The sequence below is a fragment of the Vicugna pacos genome, chromosome 3 (assembly GCF_048564905.1).
Source record: "Vicugna pacos chromosome 3, VicPac4, whole genome shotgun sequence".
Lineage (NCBI taxonomy): Eukaryota > Metazoa > Chordata > Mammalia > Artiodactyla > Camelidae > Vicugna > Vicugna pacos.
In genome coordinates, this window is record NC_132989.1 from 90,616,578 (window position 1) to 90,644,190 (window position 27,613).

General features: G+C 40.2%; 1 protein-coding gene across 6 annotated transcripts; it reads left to right on the forward strand.

The window, feature by feature from the left end:
* Positions 1–16: 16 nt before the first annotated feature.
* HMGCS1 (3-hydroxy-3-methylglutaryl-CoA synthase 1) lies at positions 17–26,761 on the forward strand. 6 transcript variants are annotated; one of them, XM_072958715.1, is made up of 12 exons: positions 8,127–8,294; positions 12,631–12,738; positions 13,125–13,185; positions 18,343–18,800; positions 19,126–19,251; positions 19,777–19,941; positions 20,985–21,150; positions 21,956–22,126; positions 22,598–22,704; positions 23,532–23,657; positions 23,873–24,036; positions 24,988–26,761. In XM_072958715.1, the coding sequence occupies exons 2-12, from the start codon at positions 12,735–12,737 to the stop codon at positions 25,075–25,077; spliced, it is 1,638 nt and encodes a 545-aa protein (XP_072814816.1). In that variant the 5' UTR covers positions 8,127–8,294; positions 12,631–12,734; the 3' UTR covers positions 25,078–26,761. The 6 variants fall into 6 exon arrangements, with proteins under 6 accessions (XP_072814814.1, XP_072814815.1, XP_006207760.1 ...); XM_072958713.1 differs by lacking the exons at positions 8,127–8,294; positions 12,631–12,738 and adding an exon at positions 17–243; XM_006207698.4 differs by lacking the exon at positions 12,631–12,738 and having other exon boundaries at positions 8,089–8,294.
* Positions 26,762–27,613: the final 852 nt, after the last annotated feature.

The window sequence follows — 27,613 nt, forward strand, 5'->3', positions numbered from 1 at the left end:
GAGGGGAGAAGCCTGGAGATTGAGTTCAATTACTAACAGCCAATGGTTCAACTAACCATGCCTGAAAAAATGAAGCCTCCACAAAACCCCCAAAGGATAAGGTTTGAAGGGCTTCTGGATTAATGAACAAGAACAAATCCACATGCTGGGAGAGTAGTACACTCCAAACTCCATGGAGATGGGTGCTCCTTTATCTGGGATCTCTCCGGACCTCCTGCTATGTATCTCTTCATCTGTCTCTTGGTACGTATCTTTACTATCTTTTGTTCTAAGCTGCTCTCCTGAGTTCTGTGAGCTACTCTAGCGAATGAACCCGAGGAGGAGGGTATGAGAATTTCCAATGTATAGCTGGTAGGTCAGAAGGACAAGTAACAATCAGACTTGTGATTGGTGTCTGGAGTGTGTTGGGGTGGGCACTGGGCCCTAAACCGTGGGTTGATAGTGTTAGAATAGAGTTAAATTGTAGGACACCCAGCTGATGTTGAAGAATTGCTTGATGTGTGGAAAACCCAGGTCTGGTGTCTGAGCTGAAGCAGTGTTGTAGCAGAGGGCTGAGAGTGAAGGAGACACACAGGAGTGTGCTTTCCTCAGACCACTCCCCTAGAAAGTAAGCTCCATGGAAGCAAGTATCTTGCCTGTCTTGTTTTCAGCTGCTAATCCTGTAGGATGTGAATCATGAACAAGGAAGGAGGCTTTCCGAAAAAGGCCAACACCAAGGAAATCATTCCTGAAAGATGGAGACGACAATTATAGTAAAAGACATCAACTGACTTCTTGGATCTGTTGACAAAAAATTAATCAGCCAATCTAAGAAAGAAATGGAAAATTTTATTTGAGCCAGATTTGAGGATTATAACCTGGGAAGAGTATCTCAGAAAGCTGAGAACTGCTCTGCCAGTTTTATAAGTTTTTTTGAGACAGAGGGTTGTACATCAAATGTATTATTGACAGTTTACATAACCCAGATCTAAGCGTCATCCTGGTGGTCATGTGGCCTCTTACAAGCTCAAGGAGGAATGTTCTATTTTAAGGAGTTGCCTTGTTGGTGCTGGGAGAATGTTGCTCCTTATGGTTGAGCAGTATTGCTGCTGATGAGCGAGGTTTGGTGGACACATGATGCAGATACATAGTACACAGTGTGGGGAGAGAGCTTCAAGGGCAGAGAGTAATTTTTTATGTTTAAATCTTGTCTTGCCATAAAATATGAATTTTATTTCACAGACCCAATTATCCTTGAAACAAAACCAACCTCTTGGATTTTTCATTATGTGGACCAATTGATTAGGCTAGTTTGTGTTGGTTTCTGTTCTTTGCAACCAGAACAGTGACTAATATACCAGCAAGTGGCATCTCCAGATTAAACCAACCAACAATCAATTAGGGTTTAAAAGGAATGTACTGTCATAAAACTCCAAGCCTGGCTTGCAGAGTCCTGTGATCACTGGCCCTCCATGCAGCCCCTAGGCACCCACAGGAAGTGGGTGGCTCAAATGGAAGAGCTCGCAGCTGGAGACTCCTCCACATGGCTTCACTGTTCCTGCCTATCCTTCAGCCCTTTGCTCCATCCTCCTTACAGACAGAATCCAAAATTTTTTTTAGGGAAGGCTGACACTGATTATGACAATTGTATTCCCCCATAATGATTGATTTTGGAATGGGCCTGTGGTGCAAGTCTGCCCAATGAGCTAGGAGAGGAATTCCTTGGAGGGCTTTTGGAGAAGTTGTCTTTACTCTTCCAAAGGGACTTAAGAAAGATGCACTTTTCTCCCCGTCCAGCCTTTGGATATTGAGGGGATGATGTTTAGACCTGTTGCAGCCATCTTGTGTTGTGAGGAAATAAACTCAAAGAGAAAAGCTCTTTCTCTAAACAAAGTCTTGGGGATGGTGGAGCAAAACCACAGCAGTGCCTAAGTGCAGCAGCCACAGGGCTCTGTTCCCCTATGCTGTGTGCGCCTTTACGCGGCGCAATGGGAACTGCTGAGCTTCTCTTTCATACTCTCTTCGTGTGGAGGTGTCCTGGGAGGGGAGTATTCCCCCATCTTCTTCCCAGGCACTGGAAGAATGGACTACAGTCTACTCTTACATTCCCTGTGTGACCATTGCGACACATTTTCTTTAAAAAATCTATAGATCCAAAGCAGGCACTAACCTCTATGTTTATCTGTGTCCCTCCCCTTCCCTGGGGGATGTATGTAAAGCTCTTCCAAGAATTCTCCTCCCTGCGCCCACGGTGCTCCTAAGGCAGCTGCGGGATAGGCCTGTAGGCCCTGCAGATGAGCCATCAGCCAGAAGGGGAGAGAAATGTCAGTCTCCCCTTCTTGTCAACAACCCGAAACCTGGATTTAACCCAGGGGGGACTAGAGGAAGAACTACCCTCCCTTCCTCCCTCCACAGGGCAGGAAGAAATTGCCCTCCCCCCAAAACACTGCACTCCTGCCAGAGCTGATGACCTTTGACTTCTCTCCTACCCTCACCATCCCACTTTTTAGGTTGTGGAGGTGGAGCAGGTGGTGACTGATTTTAGAAAGATTTTTTTCTTTCACCAATTCAAAAGCCCTTTGGAGGAATATACCCAGCCCCAGCATTGCTCTTTTCAGAGTGTAAGGTATTTAGTCCCTTATATCTTGTATCTCATCTTTGGGCCTCTGTGTTCATGCTTGCCTGTGTGCTCCAAATCTAGGGCGACTCACCTGTAATCACATTGCATAATTCAGGCTGTTTGTGGGCTAGATGCTGTCTTAATACATCCCCTTCACATGCTGCCGTATGAGAGAATGAGGGCAGCACGTGCTCTCAGCAGGTGGAGCTGACCATGAGGTGATCCCTAAGGCCACAGTAACAAGATCATCTGCTGAGGAATAAGCTTTAAAAAGTTGACACATACTGGAGCAGAGACAGAAAAAGTTACTTTAGAGAAACCCAATGTCACTCAAGTAGTTAAGGCTAGACTTTAACCTGATTGATTGTACTGACTTGTTTAGAGAATTAACCACCGAAAGTAGATACGCTAAGCCATGGACTCATAAAAAATGCAAATTGTTCATTTAAGGACAGTCCACAAAAGAAGAGAGCTTAGGAATGGACTTCAAGTATTCTAGTCTTATTAACAAAGCCAGTCTTAAAGGGGTCTGGGTGAAGGCCATCGATAGCTTTATGGCCTTGGCATAGCTCCACTCCTATTGTGAAGGCCATTCTATTGAGAAATGGTGTTATGCTGTCTTAGCCCAATAGTATGAAAGAGCTGTCTTCTTTTTTTTTTTTGGAGGGGGGAGGTAATTAGGTTTTTAAATTTATTTATCCTTTAATGGAGATACTGGGAATTGAACCCAGGACCTTGTGCATGCTAGGCATGCACTATACCACTGAGCTATACCCTCCCCTGCTAAAAGAACTGTCTTTCTAAACTCCTTCCCAATTTCATATTTACCAGTCAATGTTCTGAGGATGATTTACTTCCTGTGTAGCTAACCTTGAGGGTGAGTCATGTAGACTTTGAGGGTTGTGGTCTCTTTGTACTGTAAATAGGAAGCTGGCTTTCTGATTTTATGCATCACAGACTTGGTTAATATAGTGCTCCTCTCAGAGGGGGACTTGTTCTACGAGATGAGAAGTCTGCTGGGCCCCTGAGCCAAGCACCAAACCTGTTCCACGGTAAGACTCCCCACGGGTAACAAGTGCTGGCCTCGGAGGGAGAGGTTATCTACCTTTCCTTATTTGACATCTACCACCCTCTCCCAGTCCACCCAACCTTTGAGCACAATTGTGTTTTTGTGTATAAAATAATGGAAGAAATAAGGGTTTTGACATCAGAAGATCTGGATTTGAATCCCAGCTTTCCGACTCTAATCAACTTGGAACAAGTTAACTAACCTCGCAGTGCCTCAGTTTCTAAATTTGTAAATCAGGGCTTATCTAGTGGAGGTGACTGCAGGGATAATGTGTATAAAATACTTACTAGAATTTCTGAAAACAACAGATGCTCAGTAAACTCTAATTACAGATGTTGACAAGTGGGCAGTAGATTGCTCTCAGGATCACAGAGTGGGAAGGACATTCCATTAAACTCACTCTTTTTCCTTGCAATGGTGCAGAGAAAATTTTGCACCCTGTTCCATTAACACTCCCCTTACCTGAAAAACCCAGCACAAAGGAGATTTCATTGTTACTTACCACAATTTCAACTTACTCTATCATTCTTGATTAAAGTTGCAGGTCCCATATAAGTTGATGGAACACTTTCCCTGAAATGACTCCCCCGCCCCCTCCTGTTCTTCCTGCCCTCTGGTCCGCAACCCAGATAACTCAGCTCAGACACATGTGCCTTTGTTTCCTGTTCAAACAGGCAGGCCCTTGCGCCCCGCTGGGCCTTCCCCTTGCCTCACTCTGTCTTCGGAGCTTCATAGACTGGCCTCTTCTCATCCTTCAAGTGCCATTATTTCAGAGAGATCTTTCCCAACCACCCCATGTACTTACCCATCCCACAGTCATTGTCTGTCTCATCACTTTGCATTATTTTCTCCATAGTATTATCACTACTTCAACTTATTATTTTCCTCATGTAATGTTTAGTCTTCCCCACTAAGCTTGACTGGATCAGAAATTGTGTCTGTCTCGTTTACCACACAGAACCCCCTGAGCCTAGAACAGTGAGCTTAGAACAGTGCCTGGCACACAGCAGTGCTCAGTAAGGACTTCTGAATGTGATAAGTGAATGACTATCCCCTGCCCTGGAAAGCCTGCCTTAACCACCTCAATGGACTAGACACTCCTTTGAACGTCCATTGTCGTTTAGGCATTCTTTGTGTAGCACATACTTTGTTAATTACGCTATTTTAAAAATACCTTTTATGATCCTCCCATGGTAGTTAACCCCTTCAGTGGTGAGAGGGGAAAGAGACAGGGCAAGATAAAACCCTAGAGGGGAGTAGGGCTGGAAACAATTCTGGACTGTTGGGGTGAGAGTGCTAAATCAGTAGGACTTTCCATCAGGTTCTCATTAAGAACTCTATGGGAGGTGGTCCTGGAGAGATGAGACTCTCTGGGAACCACAGGCCTGCTTTGCAGTGTATCAGTAGAGTCATACCCATTTCAATCTGCAGTCAGGTGGGGACTGGGCCCTGAGCCTCCCTCAGCTTTCTGGTTGTGTAGAAGGATTACAGGAAAGAAGACAGCTGAAATTCTAGCCAGCAGTGTTGAGGGCTTTTGCTGCAAAAGGGGCTGAGCGAGCCTTAGTGAGCCTGATACTGGGCTGCTAACGGCAGACTGCTGTAGGGTATCAGACGAAAGATATGGTGCGCTTCGGGCTTCTGCAGCACCAGAGACAGCCAAGGCTGAGTCCTGGTCAGCAAAGGGAGGTCAGTACAAGAACCCACAGCTAGGGCTGAGTCCCTTCCTCTGATATAACAATAACCCAGTAAGCCCTGCCGGTTGCCATCTTGCCAAGTAAAAGGGCTTTGGGAGAAATAGCCCTGATAGGGAAGTACACTTTAAACTAATGGTCTAGGCAAAATAAAGCTGTTTAAACCCAAAGAGATAGAGATACCTTTAACTGACAAATTTAAAGCTTTCTCCTACCCCACCCTCTCCTACTTTATTTAGCTAGTGAGATAGAGGCTGGAAACCCAGCCTTTACTATATTTATTTTTCTCTCCTCCACTCTTTAGACTTTAAGGACAGAGTCTGTTTTTCAGTTGTGTCTTCCTGCTTTTTAACTCAACTGGGAGTCCCAAATGGGAGCTGCACATGTAGTTTTACATTTTCTAGCAGCCACACTAAAAACTAAAAGGAAACAAGTGAAGTTAACTTTAATAATGTACTTTGTTTAACTCAGTATAACCAAAATATTATTGTTACAACATGTAATCAATATAAAAATCATTAATGAGCTGTTTCCTTTTTTTTCTACTGAGTCTTTAAAATTTGATGTGTATTTGACACTTACAGTGCAGCTTACTTTGGACTAGCCCTTCAAGTGTTCAAGAGCCCTGTGTAACTAGGACAGCCTAGGCCTAACACAATCCCTGTCACAGAGTAGGAAGTAAATGCTCATTCAATGAATGAATTTATAATACTAAATGTTATTATTACATCTTCCTGATGCTTAAGAAAGTCTGTTCCTTTCAAAGTAGGGTAGAATAATAAATTATACTTTCCCTTTGATGTATAGCATCTATGGTGCTTTACTAATAACTACTTGGCATTAAATTTAGAAACAATATAATAAAACATATATATTAACATGGTTTAAAAATGCACATTCAAGTATGACATGCTTGTATCAAATGGCAGCTCAAAAAAAAAAAAACCTTTCAGTCCTGTCCAAAATAAATATATGTATACTTTGTCCTTGATTGCATGGACTATAGCTAATATTTGTGTAGCCTGGGATAATCCAACCATTACATTTCACAGAATCTCAGAGGTTTGTTTTTTAAAATTCAGTTGAGATGTTCTATATTCAATTACTAACCCATTTAGTTGTCAGTTGCTTGACTTCCCAATAATCAATAACAATGCTCTCTTTACTTAATTGGAGATTAATTTGGTCAAAAAGACAGTCTGTGCCTTGTGGAAATTTCCTGTTGTGCAAGATGATCATCCTCAGTGCTATCTGGCTAGTCATTTCCTGTTGTGAACCCCTGGAGTTGGAACTATTGCTATCCCTTTCCAAGGACAAAGCTGTACCTTCTTTCTCATGTTTGTCCTTACTGCCTTTCAATGCATTCTAATATGCCAAGAATGTTTACCCACCCCGCTCCCAGAAAATTACAGTTGATCACAATCAAGTGTGTCTCTCCCTTTCTCTTTATCACCTAGTTTATGAAGGTATAAATCACATTGATTCTGGAACAGAATGAATGTCATGAGCAATGTTGTGGAATGATAACTATTACTGAGTGGTCCTCTTCCCCAAGTAACTTATGCCACCACTTCACAGTGATTCCATTGCCAGTATATTTTGCCACTTTCCTGCTGAGAATGTCTCTTACAAGGTTAGTATCTGTGGTGGATAATAAATTTCACACAACCTTAGTTGTGTGATGCACAGAATCATCAACCAGCCCTTATCAACAGCATTCCTGGGTCATAATGAAACTGAGCTGGGAAGAGTTACAAACAATGCTCAGCATCTCATGGTCCCTCTCCAAAGCTAAATTTTACAATTTCCCTATCAGAGCAGATGAGGCAGAGTCTAATTTAAGGCCTTAAGCGTGTGAGTGATTTCCTCGAGCTTGAATTGCTCTTCTCTATTTTCTGGGGGAACTAGGCAGTGCTTATCCTGTGGACTTGCTATACTGAGAATTACGGGCCCCTTTCTTCTTTCAACAGCCTTTTATTTGGCAGCGACACACATCAAGCTCAGAAGATACACTGGGGAATGGGCTAGATGGAGCTCCTTCCCTCAAAGTGTATGTGCTGACAAAAATCCTAGAATCTGGACCAACTTCCTGCTTAGGCAAGACCCCTTACCCTCCTCACTGGTGTCTAACCCCAAACCATCATGCTTTAGGTTTAGTTAGTAAGAATTGTCCCAATAATAATCTCTTAAAAAGTCAAAGTAGTTTTGTATAGAGGTGACAGTACTCAGTATTTGCAAATCTGGTATTTAGAATATTTACAAATTTACAAATTCTTGGTGACGTATTCTGCTCCAACTTGTAATGCACGCGCACTGGCTGCTCTGAGAAACTAGAAAACGTTAAGATTGAATTTAAATCAAGTATTTCATAAATCTTACAGGTGAATCCTAGCTCTGGTTGCTCGGCAACCAGACGGACTCTCCAGCGGGGACCAATTTGCCTCCCACTCTTGACCACCTCTCCCCAGTGGTGGGACGCGGAGGCCTCATTGGCTCGCATCCCCTCTCACTGGGCTCCGATTGGCCGGAGAACCTCTCACTCCGCTCTCGTTCGCTCTCGCCGTCTCTTGCCGCTGTGTCATTGGTAGGCCGGCTCTCGGGCCACCGCACGTCACTCTCTCACCCCACTACCTCGGCCCTCCGATTTTGTCCCCGCCCCTCCTCCCGCCCTTCCAGCCACGAGGGAAAACTCCAGCGAGTGCCCGCCTCTAGTTTCTCTCGGACTGGTGGAAGTTGGACTGGGGGACGGGCACTAACGGGCTACTCTGCCGGCTGCGATTGGCTGCTGGAGCCACTGTCCCGCCTCCCACCGGCTCCCGGCTGTGCCGGTGTCGGGTGGGTCAGCGGCTATAAAGCTGGTGGCTGAGGGGAGGCGCCGCGTACTGCTCCTTCGTTGGTCGTTCCCTCTCAGTGGCTACCGCCCGGTCATATTTGGGTAAGTGCCCCGCGTGGAGGAGGAGACCTGGGCTGCTGAGGCCGGGTGAGGGCCGGGCGGAGCCGGTGTCCTTGACTAGGCCCGAAGGAGCACCGGCTCCGTCCGGGTTAGGGCTGAGGCGTGGACCTGGCCCGGGAGGATGGGGCGCCGTGAGCTGTTGTACTTCGGGGCCTCCCCTGCCAGGACCTGAGGACGACTGCCGCGGGTCTGAGGGGGGGCCGGGGCCACTGGTGTGGGCAGGCAAGTCGCAGACAGGAGAAGGCAAGAGGGCGTTGAGGGGTGGGGTTCTGATGACATAGTCAGCAGGAGCTGGAGGTGCCAGGGGAGTGGCTGTGACCACCTCGAGAGGATGGGGGCAGGGGGCACATGAAGGGGACGAGAAAGGAGCTGGGCTGCCAGGACGTTCCCGGAGCCTTGGCGTGAGGGTGGACACTGAAGAATGGAGATCACACTTAGATGGAGGTTAGTAGGTTGGCAAGGGGGTGTGTCCTCCTGCCACACATAGAGTTGCTGGTAGGAAGGGAGGTGGGCAGCATTACTCTTCCTCCCCAGCCCAGGTGCGAAAGTATTAACAGTATTAACAGCTCCGATTTATCCTGGCTGAGTAGTTGGGCTCTTGACTGCTTGGATCTGTGCTTGCTTCAAATATCACAGGTTCTTGCCTCCCACCTATCCGCCTCCATATTTTTAATGCTCGTTAAAAAACAAACAAAGAACAAAAAACGGTTCTCTGAAATAATACCCGTCTGTCCTGCTAACAGCTTCAGGACCAGGCTGACTTGATACGATGATGTAATGGGCAGGCACTCAGAGGGTCTTCACACACAATAGGTTTTGGGTTAAGCCAAGGACATTTCAAAGCTAAGTATATGGAGTCTTTGAAAAGTGTGTGTCCTGCCTTGACCAGTGGTAGAGAAAGGATTATTCTGACTCACCCTGGAGGAGAGATTTGGACAACAGGTAATATGAGGCTGTCCCTGTTTGTCATGCTTGCCCCGTGGCCTTGGTTTAGCACATCACAGGCTTCTTTGCACACCTTTGCTGCAGCTCTTCCCACCTGCTGATGCTCTTGCCAACCTGCTGCAGTAGGATGATGTTTTCTGGCTGCTGCTACGTTAACATTTACTCTGTTTCAGGGATGAATCGTGAAAAACAATGGCAAGATAAATGACAAAATTAAGACAAATGGAAGTGTTCCTATAGTTAACGGATGTTTCCTTCAGAGGTGGAGTTTGGACTTCTATTGCACAGATTCTGTTAGAAGGCAAATCGAAAGTCCTTAACGTGTATCTGTGCCACAAGGTTCTTTGCAGCTTGAGACATCTAAGCAGTTTGTGTTCTTTATTTTTAAAATTTCAGTTGTTGTGTGGATAAGGAAGGCAGGGATAGCGTATCTTATGGGAGAATATAAAGATTGTCTGTTCTGTGGGTCTAACCTTTGTAGGTCTCTCTTTTCTAAGTGTGTAAATTTGCCCTTTAATCAGTTCTAGTTTAGTCAGTAACCCCAGAAGGTGTCTGCAATGGGGAGAGTTAAGTGGATATTATGTTTGGGGCCATAGAAGCCCATGTCATCTGTTAGGCTAATTCTGGGCCCTGTTTCTGATTTTGTTTTGTTTTTTTTTCTTAAATATTCCTCCAGGGGCTTTTACACCTTGTTTCTCTTAACTGTGGGATTGGTTTTGAGATTTTAGGCAGCTTTTCTGCCAGAAAATGCAAGACCCTGATATTGATGTAATGTGTGTTTCCTGGGTACTGCAACATTATTTAAAATAGTAATCCAGTGGAACTGAACGTGGGGAGATATACTGGGGCTGTGGATAGAGGAGCTTGATGGATTGTGTTTCAGAATCTCTATTTAGTTTCATTTGGAAAGGAATTTAGAGTCCTATAATTTTATGTTGGATTATTAAAAAACCAAATATCATGGAAGGGTGTGATGTTTTTGTTTCTCAAAAAGGTGGTATAGATTAAAAACATGTTACCCAATCTAATGATGGGGTGGTAGGACTCAATTCTTAATAATCTTTTCATCCTAATGTTTGGCTTGTGGTAATGCTCACTTTCTGTCTGTTAACAGGGTAGTAAGATCAGTAGAAGAAAAGCTAATCTTTCAAAGCTCCCAGTCTTGATCTGCAGGGTGTGTGGTTAGGGATGTGTGCATGCGGAAATGATTGTAAGACCGACAAGTGTTCTCTTCTGATTCCTCTTGAATTCCTTATGTTTTCAGGGAACAGTGCAAACCTACCATTTGCTTTGAACAGCAGCAGTAGAAAGCCAGTTTTTTTCAACTTCTGGACACTATTTGGTGCTGCAGCTCATCTTGAAAGTGATAGCAAAAAGAATTTACTAATGAGAGCTGTTATGAGTCCTTGAAGCTAAAAGATTTGTCCTCTAATTATTACAACTGCAAATTCAGCACCTTAGAAAATGGCAAATGTGTGCCCTTTACTCCAAGGTCTTCAAAAGAATCAAAATAGTGCCCTTCTCCCAACAGGAGTCTAGGAATCCAGTATGATTAAGAAGACTGCCCATAACTAGTTTTCCATTGTGAGTAGAATGTGAGACTTTGGTGTTGGTGTGCATGACATGTGCTGTAGGAGTGCAGAGCCCTGATTAGAAAACTCTAGGAAGCCTTCCTGGAAGAGGTAGTTGAGAAGAGGACCTTGAAATACGAGTAGAATTTCTCATAAGCAGACCAGTAACTCTGGGGGGAGGCAGAGATGTCCGTGTTTCTTACTCAGGGAACTAGACTGGAGTTGTACAGGAGTGGTAGTTTTGCTTACTCGCTCCTAACAGAAAAGGTTGCCAGCTCACTTTCAGTCAAACAGGATTCCTTGCTTTCTCAGCAGGTAGCTGCTCTTTTACCCTGTACCAGAATGTATACTGGGTGAACAAGGGAGCCAGGAGGAGGAGTTAGATCACTGAATAGCCCCCTGGAGCAAGTTGGTTGGCCCTAGGTGGTAGTCTCATTCTTCAGTTTTGCCAAACTCCAGATGCCTATATTTCAGCTCAGGATCTCCAAACACGCTTCCCGGTAACCTGCCCAGCCTCTCGCGGTCCATTAGCTGCTTCCTGACCCACGCTTCTTCCCTCCATCACTTGCGCTGAAAAGACCTGCTTTAGAAAAAGCTGACGACCTGCTTGTGACTTTGGCCGTGCTGTTGTAGTCAGGATAGAGAACCCTCCTTGCAACTGCAGAGGAGAATGGAAAGCCTAATCCCTTTCTGAATGACTCTTCCCCACAGCAGCGTTTATTGTCTCCGCTTCCTTTCCTGGACTCCAGGCCTCTCTTTCTCCTGAGAGTTTAAGTAGCATGGCAGTCCTCTGAATCTTCCTTTTACTTCATGTCTTTCTTTGCTTTCTTTTGTTCCCACTCTCTTTCTCCCTCCCCGCCAATCCCTCTCTCCCTCCCCCTCTCCCCATGCCTTTTCCCCTCCCCAGTTTAAATAATCAAAATTGAAAGAGGGAATATTGACAGTTCAGAAGACATTTCCTGGATGAAATAGTGTCAAATGCATATCCACACATGGTTTCAAGAAGAAATATTACTAAGTTATTTAGATAGTCTCAACATTTAAGAGAAGAGGGAATTAGGTTTCTCCCCCACTAGTGAGATTTGGTCCCCATGATATGCTTAATTTGCAGATTACAGAAAACATAATTTAAGACAATAAAGAACAAAAAATAAAATGGTTATTTTCTCAAAGTGTATATATCATCCTGTAATCAAAGAGGGTTTTTGGAATATAAGAGTCTTATCTTCCCCTGTAAAACTCAGGATCAATTTATGGAGGTCGGGAGAGTAAACTTATGAAGTAACAGGAACTAAGTCTATAAACTCTTAAATGATCTAAGCGTATAAAAGATGTAAAGCTTTGCTAAACAGCATCTGAGAAAAGTCTCCAGTTAATCAGGCAAGGGCAGATGCTATATTTGCCACCAATTAGAGAGCAAAGGTAATTGTGTTTGTTAAACAGGAACTATTGTCTCAAGTAACAACCCTTCAAAACAGATGGGCTGAGGGAAATGCTCCAAAGTCATCTTCCCATATCATTTACACATACTTAAAATGATGATAAAGCTTAATGCTGCTTGGCCTTGATATCAAGTATTTACCTTTTTATACAAACACTATAAGAGATTGGGGCAGGTGAAAGTGACTATGTTGAAAACGAGCATAAAATTAAAAAATGAAGATAATTGGGTCTTGTGAGAAAGATAACATATTTTCCTTGAAAAACACTAAGAACTAGAATAACAGTCTGTATTGGTGCTTTATATCACAAAGCATTATTCACATATTTTATCTCCTTAACTGTCCTTCACAATGAGCCAGGAGGGCAGGTATTAGCTCCATTTTACAGATGAAGAAATTGAAGCTCAAAGAGGCACAAATTGTTGTTAAAGCCACCAGCTCCTAAGTGCAGAGCAAGCTCTTGAATGTGTAAGTCTCTTAACTCCAGAAATTTTGTTAGCCCAGTATAACTTATTTATATTCCTTTCCTCCAGTTCTTGAAAACCCCGATTTAGTGGGGGGTGGAATACTACCACTCTCCCAGTATCATACCTGGTTTAAAACCTACATCAGTGATAGGAACTACTTATGTCAGTTCATTACCAGGACTGAACCTACCACTGTAAGAGCTTAATGAAATAAAGGGGGAAAAGTTTTATAAGCTTCAAATACCATTTTTTCTAAGCAAAGCCAAATTTTGTTCTACATAATGTAATTGGACAAGGAAGTGTTTACTTTAACTCATTTGAATTGGAGTCATTATTTGAATTTGGTGGTTTATGACTTTAAAAGAGGTTCTTATTTGAAATTCCTAGTGCCTGAAGGAGGAAACAGAGTGACAGACCTGGAGACTGCAGCTCTTTATCCCTCTCACAGGTATGGCATCCTGTCATGCTGCTGAAAGAAAGCGTTCCTTTCCAGTGGATGGGAAATTTAATTTTTATCCTAGGGCAAATAGCCATTTGTGTGCGCCACACATTCTTAAAACCCATTATAGGATTATGCCTTATCTTTAAATATTAGTTACTGCCATAATGCTTCAGGAGACTAATTTTGTGTTTATTAGACTAATGTTTAAAATCTAGAAACTAATATTAACAATTAGTGTTTGCTCATAAAAGAAAAAATTTAGATAATAAAATGTAACCGTATAAACTGCTTAATCGGAAACAGTAACAGATAAGCCTATCTGCCAATAGTGCTTTTTGAATTATAGCTTCAAAAGATATCCATCTGGGCTATGGATTAATGTTTACAATTGTGTAAGATTGGACAGTGGTTACAAATGATTTTGAACCAATAATTTGGTTGCTGTTGCTTTCTCCTATTACCATGGAGCTCCTCTTATGATTCTGCTTTTTTATGCTTCAATTTTATGATGTCCTGTAGTTGTTACTGATTTTAGATTAGAAGAATAGTAGGATTTCATTTATTCAACATTTAGCTTCTACCATGTGCCAAGTACTGTGTTGGCTTCCATGTTATCTTGCTTTGCCGACTCTGGAAATAGGACCTGGTGCTCCTTTTGTCCACCAGAGGGGGTCAGCCTTCACTTTAGGAGAACAGACATGCGTCTTCTGTTGGTACTTGTTGGAAGATAGCTTTCGAAGGTTCAGAGTACTGCGGTAAAAGTGTACCTTTCTTCTTCATTGTAAAGATGAAATTTAAAAAGAAAATTTACGTCTTTTTATTGTAAATACAGAATTCCCAGTATCCTGCTCAAATTTTTTTTTAAATTGTCAATACAGTGCTCTGAAAAATCATGAAGTATCTTTTTATCAGCAAAAGATTAAAAATATACACAGGTAATTTTCTAAACTGTCAGATTTTTGAACTGTATTCTATTTAGAAATTTTTTGTGATCTAATTTAGAATAGTGAATTAACTGGAATATAATACTATAATGTGAACATTTCAGATCTTTAGCTTGCCTTTTTTTTCTTTTTCTAATTTATATCTGGCTTGCTTCAGAGAGCATCTGAGAGGACAACATAAGAGCACACACTTAATAGGACAGTTAAAAATAAATATTGTAGATCTCAAACTATATCAAACTTTTTGTTGTTTGAAATACTATGGAGGCAATTACTTCTCTGTATTAATTTTCCTCTCTTCCTACTTTTCTCACTCTCCCTCAATTTCAACTAAAAGGTAAATATGTCAAATTAGATGATGTTTTACCAAGAGTGTAATAAAAATACCTTGTCTGTCAAAAACCCTCAGGGAATGAGCAGTATTGACAGAGTTCGTCAATGTAAAATTTTTTTCCACACCAAGATCAGAATCATGATTCACTTTCAACTTGATAGGGGTGGGCTATTTAGTTTAGCTACGTTCCCCTGCCCCCCCCATTTTCTCTCCAAGAGTGTTAAAACAACAGAGTTATACCTTATTTAGTGAGTATAATAATAATAAGAACTGGTCAGAGCTAGTTAGATTCTGCTAAATATGGATTAATTCTGAAATTAAAGCCTTGCTTCATGGCTTTTCATAAACTGGATTTCTACCTTCAGAAGATATGTATTTGTTCATTTTATTTCCAACAGCATAGCAAGCTGTTGGACCAGGCAGGGAAAATTAGTGTCCTTGACATGTTTAGAGCAATTTGAAGATTTGGAAAGAATATAAAGGGTAACCTTGTGGGAATGGCTGGGAGTTGGTTAATCCTACCATCTCTGCTTTGGTGATTTAAAGGCTGTCTATGGGAGGGGTTCTTACAAGCATATGGACAGGTTTTTGTTTTTAACACTAGTTGTAGAGTTCTTTTCTGTGGACTATGGAGAGGACTTCATTTAATTTTTCTATATACTTAGAAGCTGCCTAGCAACAGTCGCTTTATGTCTTCATTTCAACTTCAGTGAAGCAAAGTTTAGATTATCATAAAGTTGATGGGTTTGCATAGAAGAGGGGAAAGAGAACAAAGTACAGAAGTGCTTCTCTATTCACTTAGTGTATCTGACAGTGAGTCTGTTGAGTAATAATACAGTGGAGGCTAGAAATCTGGGAGTCATCTGAAACGCTTCATTTTATTCCTACCATCACAATTTCTGCCAATTTTCTGCTTCCATATGTTTTTCAAGCTGTTTCTTTACTCTTCATGTAGTAATTGCTCTAGTTTATGACCTGTGTCTCATTGGACTTCTGTATCAGCTTCCTAACTCAGATCCATTCTCTACACAGCACCAGTGACTGTATAAAATGATGACTCTCACCCTTTTCTGACTGTAACCCTCAGTAAGAAATTCACTTTATGGGGGAGGGTATGGCTCAACCAGTAGAGTGCATGCTTCGCATGCACAAGGTCCTAGGTTCAATCCCCGATACCTCCTCTAAAAATAAATAAATAAATAACCCTAATTAACTACTGCCACCAAAATATATATATATATATTTAAAAAAAAGAGAAATCCACTTTATATTGCAACCCAGGACATTTGTGAATAATTGAAACAAAATTTTCATGAAAAAATTCTTATTATATTTACCATGTGCCATGCAATCTGGTATTTTCTTTTCTATTTCATTTTTGAAAGATATTGTTTGCCAGCCATTAAATTGATTCCAGAGTTGGAAAAACACTGATCTGAACACTAATATGACCATGTTATTGTTTAAAACTCTTTGGTGGCTTCTTACTGTTTTCATGATGAAGTTAAAGCTAGCATCAGCATATCAGAACCTTTGTGACCCGACCCTTAGCTAGTTCTCCTGACCTACTGCTTACCTGATCTACTCACTGGGCTCACATTTCACTTCAGCAAATTAGTATAACTTTTCACAGTTCCTTGTGGTGTGCCTTTGTGCTGTCTGTCCTGTGAAATCTTCTACCACCATCTGCTTATGCAGAGCTTTACTGATTTCTCCTACTCATTCCTAAGATGCAGGTCAGGCATCAGTAACCAAGAAGCCTTTCTTCCCGCTCCTTCCCCTGTCTGGGTTAGGTGGTTCTCCGTAACAGAGCGTGACTGTCTCTGTTGTTTCACTTTTATTATTATGTGTTTGTAGCTTACCATCCCACAGGACAGGGAATATTTGAAAGGGCAAGGATTATCTCCTATTAAACGTATCCCAAATGTTTGGCATGTAACATGTTGTCATTGTTTGGATAAATGAAAGAAATATGAGTGAGAATCTTGTATGTAGAATGAAGATTCAACTGGTATCTTTTAAGACCTTTAATGTAGATTTTGTGATTATTTCTAGGCGCTTTTTCAGGTTTTAATATACTCATATCTTGATTACCTATAGGCTAAGGGGAGATTTTATGGTTTAAGGACAGCTTCTCTGCCTTAGATATTTTTCTCAAGATACCAATAATTAACAACTCACTATGGCAATCATCTGTAATTTCATTATACCTAATACAACACCAGAGTTTGCAGAGGGGCAGAGGACAAACAACGTAATACAGGGTTTGCCTTTCGTCAGTGGCAGCAGCAGTGGGAGCGAGGGGCTCAGGCTCAGGCTCTGGCTCAGCAGCGGAGGTGCTGGTACTAGGGGCTCCAAAGGCCTCAGTTGAGAGTGTGAGCCCATGGTGTCTGAGTAACCACCTTACCCCTTTGTGCTCCTCTAGCCTGTCTGACAAGTTTATAACCACTTCCCTGTGTTAAATTCTCCTCTTTTAGAAGTGTCTAGAGTAGTTTCTTTTTTTCTGATTAATATAACCTCAAAAGGCTCTGATAGGTTATGTGACTTGCCCATAGGCACGTAGCAACAGCCTTGAGTGGTTAGCATGAGTGGCTAGCATGTATTTTTTACTGTTGGTAAATGAATCTAGACACTACTGAAAATTTAAAGTTTGGCAACAGTCCAGCTTTTTTAGTGCTTTACTCATATGTGGAATCTAAAAAAAAAGAAGTCAAATGAACTTAAATATTAAACAGAAACAGACTTATAGACATAGAATACAAACTTGTGGTTGCTGGGGGGGGCGGGGGTGGGAAGGGACAGACTGGAAATATGAAATTGGTAGATACTGACAGGTATATATAGACTAGATAAACAAGTTTATACTGTATAGCACAGGGAAATATATACAAGGTCTTGTGGTAGCTCACAGTGAAAATGAATATATATATATATATATATTCATGTATGACTGAAAAATTGTGCTCTGCACTGGAAATTGACACAACATTATAAACTGACTATAACTCAATTTAAAAAAAAAGGAATAGGTGGTTTTAAGAGGTGTTATCTAAGATGCCACACAAATAGTATGTGGCTTACCTGTTTTCAAATCAGCTCAGATTTAGGAGCTAAGTGATGATACCTTGTGGCTTTATAATCATTTATTACCTATATAATCATTTATTTCCTATAGCTATAGGAAGTATAGAATATTGGCATTTGACCCAAGGTGGGTCTGGGAATTTGTTGTCTTTTCTTAAAATTTTAATCATTTGGGTTCTGGGTTGGGGGTTCTTTGGAAGGGTAGGATTATAATAGCAGGAGTCTTGTATAGATTGGCTTGATAAACTCCTGTAGTATGGTTTTCCTACTTACTGGGATTGTTAGATCAATGAAGAATGCAATATTGTTTGAGCTAACAGTCTTAGAGTCCCATAAAGTCAGTAGCTGTGCATAGTCAATATACCTGTGGTGAATGAATGACTGACTTATTTAAACTTTTTGAGCATCCAGGAATAGATCAAGTACTTGAATTTTGATTTGTGGGCCATATTACTATATTGTCATTGTATTTTATCTTACAGTTCTTTACAACATATAAGAATCTTAACTGAATTTTCTTTACCTCTAATAATCATATTTTAAGTCTAAAGATAACTGGTTTTGGATGAAGTTCAAGCCTTTCTAAAAGATAATTTTAAATAATAGTAGTCCATTCATACTATAATTGCTACTTCCACATATTAAAATTGACTGCCCTAAGTAAAATATGTTAAACTTAGAAATTAAACTAATATTTCAGGTGATAATTGAACTCTCAGTGATGATTTTTCAAGTTTGAACTTGACAATCTGTAACCTATAACCTAAAACAATGTTTTTTTTCCTGTTTTTCTTTCTAAAGTTCTTTCATCATGCCTGGGTCACTTCCTTTGAATGCAGAAGCCTGCTGGCCAAAAGATGTGGGAATTGTTGCCCTTGAGATCTATTTTCCTTCTCAATATGTTGATCAAGCAGAGTTGGAAAAATACGATGGTGTAGATGCTGGAAAGTATACTATTGGCTTGGGCCAGGCCAAGATGGGCTTCTGCACGGATAGAGAAGATATCAACTCTCTTTGCATGACTGTGGTTCAGAATCTTATGGAGAGAAATAGCCTTTCTTATGATTGCATTGGGCGGCTAGAAGTTGGAACAGAGACGATCATCGACAAATCAAAGTCAGTGAAGACTAATCTGATGCAGCTCTTTGAGGAGTCTGGGAATACAGACATAGAAGGGATAGACACGACTAATGCGTGCTATGGAGGCACAGCTGCTGTCTTCAATGCTGTCAACTGGATTGAGTCCAGCTCTTGGGATGGTATGTTACACGTTATTCCAAAGAAACTCTTCCTGCAGATGAATTAGACCCAAATGACCTTTTAATTAATGCCATATGCAGACTTACCAGTTATGCTTGTTTGAATATGTTCAGAAAGATAGCTGTGACTTTCAGTTTATCTGAATTATGAACTGGTTATCTTTATCATGTAGGACAAAATTATCAAAATTCAGTCAGAGTATTTTTTTTCTTTACCAAAGATAGGGAAAGGATATTCTGGGAAAATATAACAGATTCAGTTTATATGTATGATATTTAGAGCGTTGCTCACCTTCTTGTGTACTAACAAAAAAGTATTTTTCAGGACGGTATGCCCTGGTAGTTGCAGGGGATATTGCTGTATATGCCACAGGAAATGCTAGACCTACGGGTGGAGTTGGAGCCGTTGCTATGCTAATTGGGCCAAATGCTCCTTTAATTTTTGAACGAGGTGAGTGTTTGAGGAAGTATTTTTTTTTAATTGCATAATATACTGAGAAATTTGAAAATAAAAATAGAAACTAAGTTCTCGGTCAGTGTTCATTAAACGCAGGCACTACCTGCTAAGTGCGTTACGTTTGTTCTTGTATTTCGGCTTCATAGCAGTTGTGCCAGGTAAGTGATGTCACCCCCGTTTCACAGGGGAGTAAAATGGGTTGAAGTAGGGTTTAGGTAATAACTGGAAGAAGTAACTTGCCCTTGGTTGTACAGTGATTTTTTTTTTCCTGTTCAGTAGAGCAATTGTGATCTCCCAGTTAGGTGTGTGAAACTTGCATGAGATGTTGTCTTTCGAAGGAGTCTTAGGTCTGTCCGTGACTACTGTTAGGTTTCCATTACATATTGGTTTCACCTTGTGATTTCTATTCTGCAAGTGGGTTGACTAGATTTAAGCAAAGTTCCCAGATAATGCAATATGCTTATTAATGTACATCGAGAAGCAGAAATACATGGACATCTTCCTTTTTTGTTCTAATAGGACTTCGTGGAACACATATGCAACACGCCTATGACTTTTACAAGCCTGATATGCTGTCTGAATATCCTATAGTAGATGGAAAACTCTCCATACAGTGCTACCTCAGTGCATTAGACCGCTGCTATTCTGTCTACCGCAAGAAGATCCATGCCCGGTGGCAGAAAGGTAGGTTTTATCTCCTTTCCTTGGTTTTGGTATCTGTTGAGGGCAGTGTAACTGAGTGTCTCTAGTGAGAAACTGCTTCGTGGGCATCCCTCATTAGTGTCCTTTAACCATTTCTTCCTCACCCACCAAACAGCAGTTTTCCCATAGTTTCTGGGACTGTGTTATTTAGGAGAACAGGTAAGCTTTGGAAATGAGGTATATTTCTGTAGAAATACTTAGATTGAATTACCCCTAGTGAGAAAATTAAAAGTAGGCTAAAAGAAAATAACTTGAATTTTGTTCCTATTCTGAACAAAGAAGTATTTTCACAAGGTTTTAATTTATAGCTGTGATCCAGAGAGTAAATTACTGAAGTGATCCCCCTCCCCTCATGGTCTGTTTGCACCAGACCTGTCAATTCACACTTGCTTTTTTAGTGTCATCATCAATCTCCATGTTTGACTCTGAGAACGTTTTCGAGATACTAAAAAGGACAGTATTTGAATTAATGCTATTAAAACAGACAGTATCGTATAAAGTATGCTTTTTCCATCATCCAACTTTGCTTTATAGAGGTTTTAAGAGAGGGTTATTCAATAACACATGTTAGGAAACATAATGGCTCTGGATAAGAAGCATTCTTGCAGTATGTAAAATGTACTGTTTAATAGTATTTAACAGTACAGTAATTTTCTGTCTTTTTATCAGGATGCACAGTAAGAAGTGCACTTTACATTTTATGTGCAGTTAAACTGAAACAGAAGGGTCCTGAAATTACCTGCCCGTGTTGCGGGTTATGCAGTTTGCTGTTTTCTACTCTACTCTGTTTCATTTAAAAATATGTACTTGCCCTGACCCACTAAACTGATTACACAACCCATTAATGGGTTCTATCTCTGGATGTCTTTTTGATAAGCATTTTAAACCATAGAGATACTTTATTATATAGAGTATTTTTTGTTGCTGCTCAAAGATACTAAAGCATCCTCGTCCTGTTCTAAAATCAAACTTTAAAAGTTAGTGGCTTAAATGAATTTCATAATTTCTTTGGGTTTCTCTTTCAGAGGGAAATGATAAAGATTTCACCTTGAATGACTTTGGTTTCATGATCTTCCACTCACCCTATTGTAAACTGGTTCAGAAATCTCTAGCGCGGATGTTGCTGAATGACTTCCTTAATGACCAGAACAGAGATAAAAATAGTATCTATAGTGGCCTAGAAGCCTTTGGGTAAGAGGAGTTAAGACTTTTTTTTTCCTTCTTTGTGAGAGTGTTTTTTATATGTTATACCACTGTTTGTACAGACGTGAAAATTTTAGAGTCAAAAGAAAGCATCTTGTCTAACCTATTTATCTCATCAGTGAGTCCCAGAAAGGTGGTAGCTTACCTACATGATTCTTTAGTCATTTCTACCCAGATTTTCTGATTCCCTCCTTTTAGATCCATTCCCTTTGTCACCAGGATACTGCAGCCCCACAGTGCCTCTATTTATACGACAGCCTCTTAGCCCTTCCCTCAGCCTCTCCTGAGCCCCATGCCCATATCAACCCTGCATTCAGCCACTGCTGAAGCCTACATTTATACTCCTTCCACACTTTCCCCGCTTTTAGGGCTCCTTAGCATGCTGTGCCTGTTAAAGTCATTGTTTCTTCTTTCCTGTGTCCCTTCTCTATCTGATAAAATTCTATTCAACTTTTTAAGACTTGGCTCCTGTAATATCATGATTTTTCTAGCTAAATAGACATTATTGTGGACTTGAAATAGTAGTATAGTGTTTGATGGTGACAGATCTTTAGTGGATAATTAGCCTATTAGAATTAACTTGTCTTAACTTGATTATACAAAACTTTCAGGAAGAAAGACCATATGTATACAACTGTTACGTCTTTCCTAGCAATTAGCTGCTACTTGGCTTTTAATAAATGGGAAAACAAATTATATACATTTATGGTTAGAATGTTAGTTAGATCCTAAATAAAGAATAAAAATGTAGCCTTTGAGCACTGTAAGATTGTCTTTTTCCTAAATCTTTCAGGGATGTTAAATTAGAAGATACCTACTTTGATAGAGATGTGGAAAAGGCATTTATGAAGGCTAGTTCAGAACTCTTTAATCAGAAAACAAAGGCATCATTACTTGTGTCAAATCAAAATGGAAATATGTATACATCTTCAGTATATGGTTCCCTTGCTTCTGTTCTTGCACAGTAAGTATAAATTTCAGCTGCTTACTCCCCTTGTTTGGAGATGTTAGATTTCAAAGACCAGATCTGGTGTTGGGCATGTTGGTGGCAGGTTGCAGAATGATATTTTATTTCCAGGTTCTCTAGCCTATTGTCTGTTGACTTGAAGAACATATGGGGTGAGGCTACAGTTATTCCAGAGTATTTAATTTTATACTAGCTTTCCTGGCTGCTGTTCTCATGGTCTTACTATTCTTGACCTACAGTTGAACCGTAAATCCCCAGTTGACAAACTACCTTATTTTATGGCAAAACTTTCATACATCCATCATTCCCAGAGAGATGAGAACTCTTGTTTTCAGTCTGCTTACTGTAATAGTCAAGCTATAGGTTAGATCCCTGGGCTTAAGATGAATTTTATTCCAACTGATGGTTTTCCACCCATTGTAGAAGGATCAGTTGAACTTTTTAATAGTTTTTTCTCCTCCTGCACAGGTACTCACCTCAGCAGCTGGCGGGAAAGAGGATTGGCGTGTTCTCTTATGGCTCTGGTTTGGCTGCCACCCTGTACTCCCTCAAAGTTACACAAGATGCCACGCCAGGTAAATGCTGAGTCTTTCAGTAAGAGTGTCTTGATAACTTACAGTGGTAAGGTTGACTGAGCAGGCTTCTCAAGTGAGCACTTGAATCTGTCTGTGGTTCATTACAACATTTTAATCTTCATGCTTCTTTCAATATAATCTTTCAAAATCTGCCTTAACTGGATAAAGGGCAGGATTATGTCTCAGTCAGAATGTCTTGTTTCCCTCCTTTCAAGTCAGAAAAAATACATAATCAGCTTAATTTTTTTTTATGGCATAGTGCTTGACTTTACCGTCTTTGGCAAGTAATTTTATTTTATCATTTATCTCATTTTTTAAGCATGTGTAGCCAGGGAATGTAGGTAGGGAAAGGAAGCAAATCAGTTTAACTCAGGCAGCTTTTGAGTCTTCGCACTGATGACCGAGTCTGATCCTGAGTGAATAATACCAAGTCATTTCTTGTTTGTTTGGTTGTGTACTAAGTTACCTAATGTTTATAGGGTATGGTCTTGGCTGTACTTAAGGACAATATGGTGCCTTCCCTGAGCAGGAAGAAGCAATATGGAGAAAAACTGGTGGAAGACTTGACATTACTCTGAAACTATTATGTTATTTATAGTTTCAAATCCCAGCTACTTCCTAACTTGTCTACTGGCTGATACTGAACAGACGTACAATCAGAGGTCATAGGAAGCTGTGCCAAATAAATAACATCTTATCTTTTAACTGAAACAATAGCCAGTAGTTCTAAAAGAAATGAAGTTGTTTTTCCATTTGGCAATGTTTTGTTCAGGCTCTGAGGCATGCTATTTTTAGTCTTTTAATGTTGGAATTATTTACTATTTTAGGGTCTGCTCTTGATAAAATAATAGCAAGTTTATGTGATCTTAAATCAAGGCTTGACTCAAGAACTTGTGTGGCACCAGATGTCTTTGCTGAAAACATGAAGCTCAGAGAAGACACTCATCACTTGGGTAAAAATATTGAATTGTTAATATACACCCAAAAGCCTGTTGAAGGTCTATAATAACATTAAACATGTTACATATAAGATAAAGATGTCCAGATATCTATTCAGTACATACCTGATGTTGGTGCAAATTGTAGGGAATATGCAACTTTTTTAGTTTTATTACCAGATGAGTTGTATGTCATGACTAATTTTTCATATTCTCTTCCTTTCCTTTAGGCAACTATATTCCCCAGAGTTCAGTTGATTCGCTCTTTGAAGGAACGTGGTACCTAGTTCGAGTGGATGAAAAGCACAGAAGGACTTACGCTCGGCGCCCCTCTCCGAATGATGACACTTTGGATGAAGGGGTAGGACTCGTGCATTCAAGCACAGCAGCTGAGGTAGATACAGCTCATTGTGTTTGGTCTTGGGCATTGACAGGGTAGGGAATTTCCATCCCCAGATCCCAGGGCTTTGGGGACCTAACTGAGATTCAGCATCTTAAAGGAATGTCAGTAAAGCAGAGTAATTCAGAGCCGGTACTCCGAGATGAGATTGCAGCTGTGCCATTTTCCAATTATATAAAGTGGCTTGCATTTAAATTAGGATTTTTAAAGTGCACCGTAAATACTAGGTTGTATTAATAATACTAGAATTTAAAGGAAAGTGGATCTGGAGAGAAGGCTCACTGTGGTATGTGTCTTGGTGAGAGATGAAGTAGAGGCAGCGGCTCGTTAAGCCCCTCACATCTCTTCTCTCAGGGCATTCGTTGTCTAACCTGTCTCCAGATTGTCAGGAAGGAGCACTAATAGCTATGATACAAATTCTATTACGTGCCGGCCACTTTTTACCTTTTCTAACTTAATGCTTATCAAAACTTCCCTGAGGTAAGTGATACTTTGCCCATTTTAGAGATGAGGCTCAAAGAAGTTAAATGACTTGATCAGGATTCTTGATGACTTAAGCCAGGCTTCAAACTGAGAACTTTAAAACCTTGAAGTTATTTATCTTATCTACTGATCACAAACTTGCTAACTGCATAGTCCTGCTTCTTGGGGTAACAAGTTAAGCCACAAGTGTTTGAGTTGCAAATGCAAGACATAAGAAGTACTGTGTATGGTGGGTCTCTGTGGCCTTGCACTCTCTTGCTACAGGGATAATGATATATAAGCTCAGCATAAGGTAAAGAATTGATACATAGTTCCTTCCATGAAAGGTTATACAGAATGTATATTTAGCATAAACCTCTCCAAAGTTGTCCTCTCTCAGTTTTTCTATTAGAACTTGAATTAGCAGCATGATTCTTCCTAAAAGATGCATAAGAGGCAACGACTTTTTTCTTTTGATTTTAGCATATTCCAAGTCCTGCTAAGAAAGTGCCAAGACTCCCTGCAACAGCAGCAGAACCAGAAGCAGCTGTCATCAGTAACGGGGAGCACTGAGATACTCCCATGAGGTGGAAGACGTCAGCGTGGGGCTGGGTGGGGGGTATGTATGGGAACAGTTGCGGGATGGGATGTCTGGAGACAATTTTAGAGGATTACATGTTGCTTAAATTTTTATGTGACTGACATGGAGCCTGGAAAACTATCGTGTTCTCGGGAAAGTCTCTTTGTTCAATTTGCTAATAACACGCTTCCTATTGTGGTCTAGCCAGCGCTTAATGTACTCGAATGATGTTAAGGGCTCTATAAAACTTCATACCTCTCTGGCCATTTGTATGCATGAAGCTTAATTTTTAAATGTGGTGTGATGAATCGTGTGCTTCTGGCAAAAAAAAGCAGAGGTACTTGTCTCCAATTTTAATTTTTTTTTAACATGTAAGAATTTTATACTTTGAACAAACAAGATTACTGAAAGTTCCTGTGGTTTTTGAAAAAAGTTTCTAGTTTAGGGAATATGGTCTTAATGTGATATGCACAAACTCTGTTTGAAAATGGCAAGACAAACACACTCTTTTTCTAAAATTTATAAATTCTGAAGAGAGAATAGCTGGGGACGGTAACACTGGTTCTGGAAACTGTTGCTTTTAATCCAGGCCAGTAGTGACTTCTGAGAACAGAGAGATGCTAGCATTGAGCAGATGTCTGGTACAGAAAACACGGTACCTTTGGGAACTGTGGATGTAGCTCTAGGTCTGCTCCTGACTCAGTTCAAGGTGTATTTTGCTGAATAACATCGAGATGTTATTGGAGCTGTATATGAGGAAGTGTTGTTGCAGTCCTTCTTTGCACCTTTTGAAGCATAAACAAAACATTTTTCTGGCTGCCTTTTAAAAATTTTAAACAAAAGGAAGGATAGGGGCAGGGCATTATTAGGTTATTTCTGATGCCTCAGTATTATAAATTCAGCTTGAAGACTGACAAGCTAAATTCATGTTGTAAGTATTCTTTTCTTTTTTTGTTTTTTGTTTTTGTATCTGTTCAATGAAGATTAAAAGGTACAACCCAAGTTTTTACGTAGTATGACCAGCCAAAAAGTATTCTGCTTCAAGGTCTGGAGGTAGGATTTATAAAGCATTTTCTTAGACTTTCACCTTAAAAAAACCAACAAAAACTATCACATGGGATGAATAAGATGACTGATTAGACAGTTTTGTAGATCTTTCTGGTGCTGATCTATGACATGAGCCTTATAGATTGTAAAATAGAGATGGTTGGAACTAATGTACAGAATTAAATTTTTTTAAACTTTATTTGCTGTTAAATTCTGTGACGTTTCAGTTATCTAAAATAAACTTCCACAAATATGAAATGAAATGTTTCAGATTGCAAGGTAATCTGTAATGTAGTGTTTGTAAAATAATCTTTGTCTAATATTAACTGGTGGTGTTTTGTACAGTCATAATTTGTTAAAATGACTTCATTTTAACATCTACTGATGTAGATTAATAATGTAAGCTCAGATTTAAAGATTGGTGGGAAAATGGTGCATGTAATACTTTTGCAAGTATTGGGAGTTTGGTATGTTTTGAAGAGAGTAATTTAACTTTTGGGTGTCAGGAAATGGGTTTTCTCACAGTCCATTGCCGGCAATGGGCAGACCTAGTAATACTGGCACAGAGCATTAACCATACACCTTATTAACAGTGAGGTGAATAACTTTGAATAAAGTTTTAGAGAAATATTTCAGATATTTGAGTATTCTTTTTCCCTCCTGATTTAATAGTTTAAGCAAGGAATCAGCTAATAGTGTATTTTAAAATATAGGCATTCATTTCATTCTGGTTCATTAATTCACTAACTCATTCACGCATCATTCAACAGAAATTCGAAAACCTGATATGAACAGGGTACTCTGCCTGAGTCAGAAATAAAGATTTACAAGATATGGTCTTGCCTTGAAGGAGCTGTTTGTCTAGTATGAAGGAATTTATATGGATAGTTTTTTCTTACACTTCAAACATAGAAATTAATTCACAAGTTGAGTGGTAAGCATGTATAAATTTTGCCATAAATACTTGTGAAGAGAGTTGCTGTGTTTTCCTAAAAGCAACCTAAGATAAAGAGTTGGCAATTAAGCATTAAAAGCAATTTTTATAGCCAGTATAGAACTGCCTAAATCATCTTGCGCCTCCAGCCTAAGGGTCACAGGGCACTGGTGCTCCCAGACATTTTACAGAGAGAATTTTGGCATTGGCAGTAATATTGGACTAGATAATCTCAGTCTCTATCAGCTCTTAGGATTGTATGAATTAGGAATTAAACCAGATTTTCTGGTACTGATCAGCTATTTTATCATGATGTCATGTCTAGATTGAATACTGAGTAATAATTTCTTTTCTGGGCCAGTCTCCTATTTCTCTGGGTCACTTAGAAGATGAGGCCAATGTTCTCTAATTCTGCAATTCTAGCAATTCTAGATCCAAATTCTGCAATTTAATTCTAGGATCCTAATTAATACGGCTTTAACAATTCTATCCCTCCCCTTCTCCTTTTTGGAATTTGTGCACTTTTTTTTTCTCCACCTTCTGGGTTT

What these genes read in the sequence shown, in the direction of transcription:
- HMGCS1 (XM_072958713.1), top strand. Translation starts at nt 123, where the DNA reads ATGAACAAGAACAAATCCACATGCTGGGAGAGTAGTACACTCCAAACT. An exon ending in AGTGGCCTAGAAGCCTTTGG is followed by an intron (nt 21,151 to 21,955) that starts GTAAGAGGAGTT and finishes TAAATCTTTCAG; the next exon opens with GGATGTTAAATTAGAAGATA. An exon ending in CTTGCTTCTGTTCTTGCACA is followed by an intron (nt 22,127 to 22,597) that starts GTAAGTATAAAT and finishes CCTCCTGCACAG; the next exon opens with GTACTCACCTCAGCAGCTGG.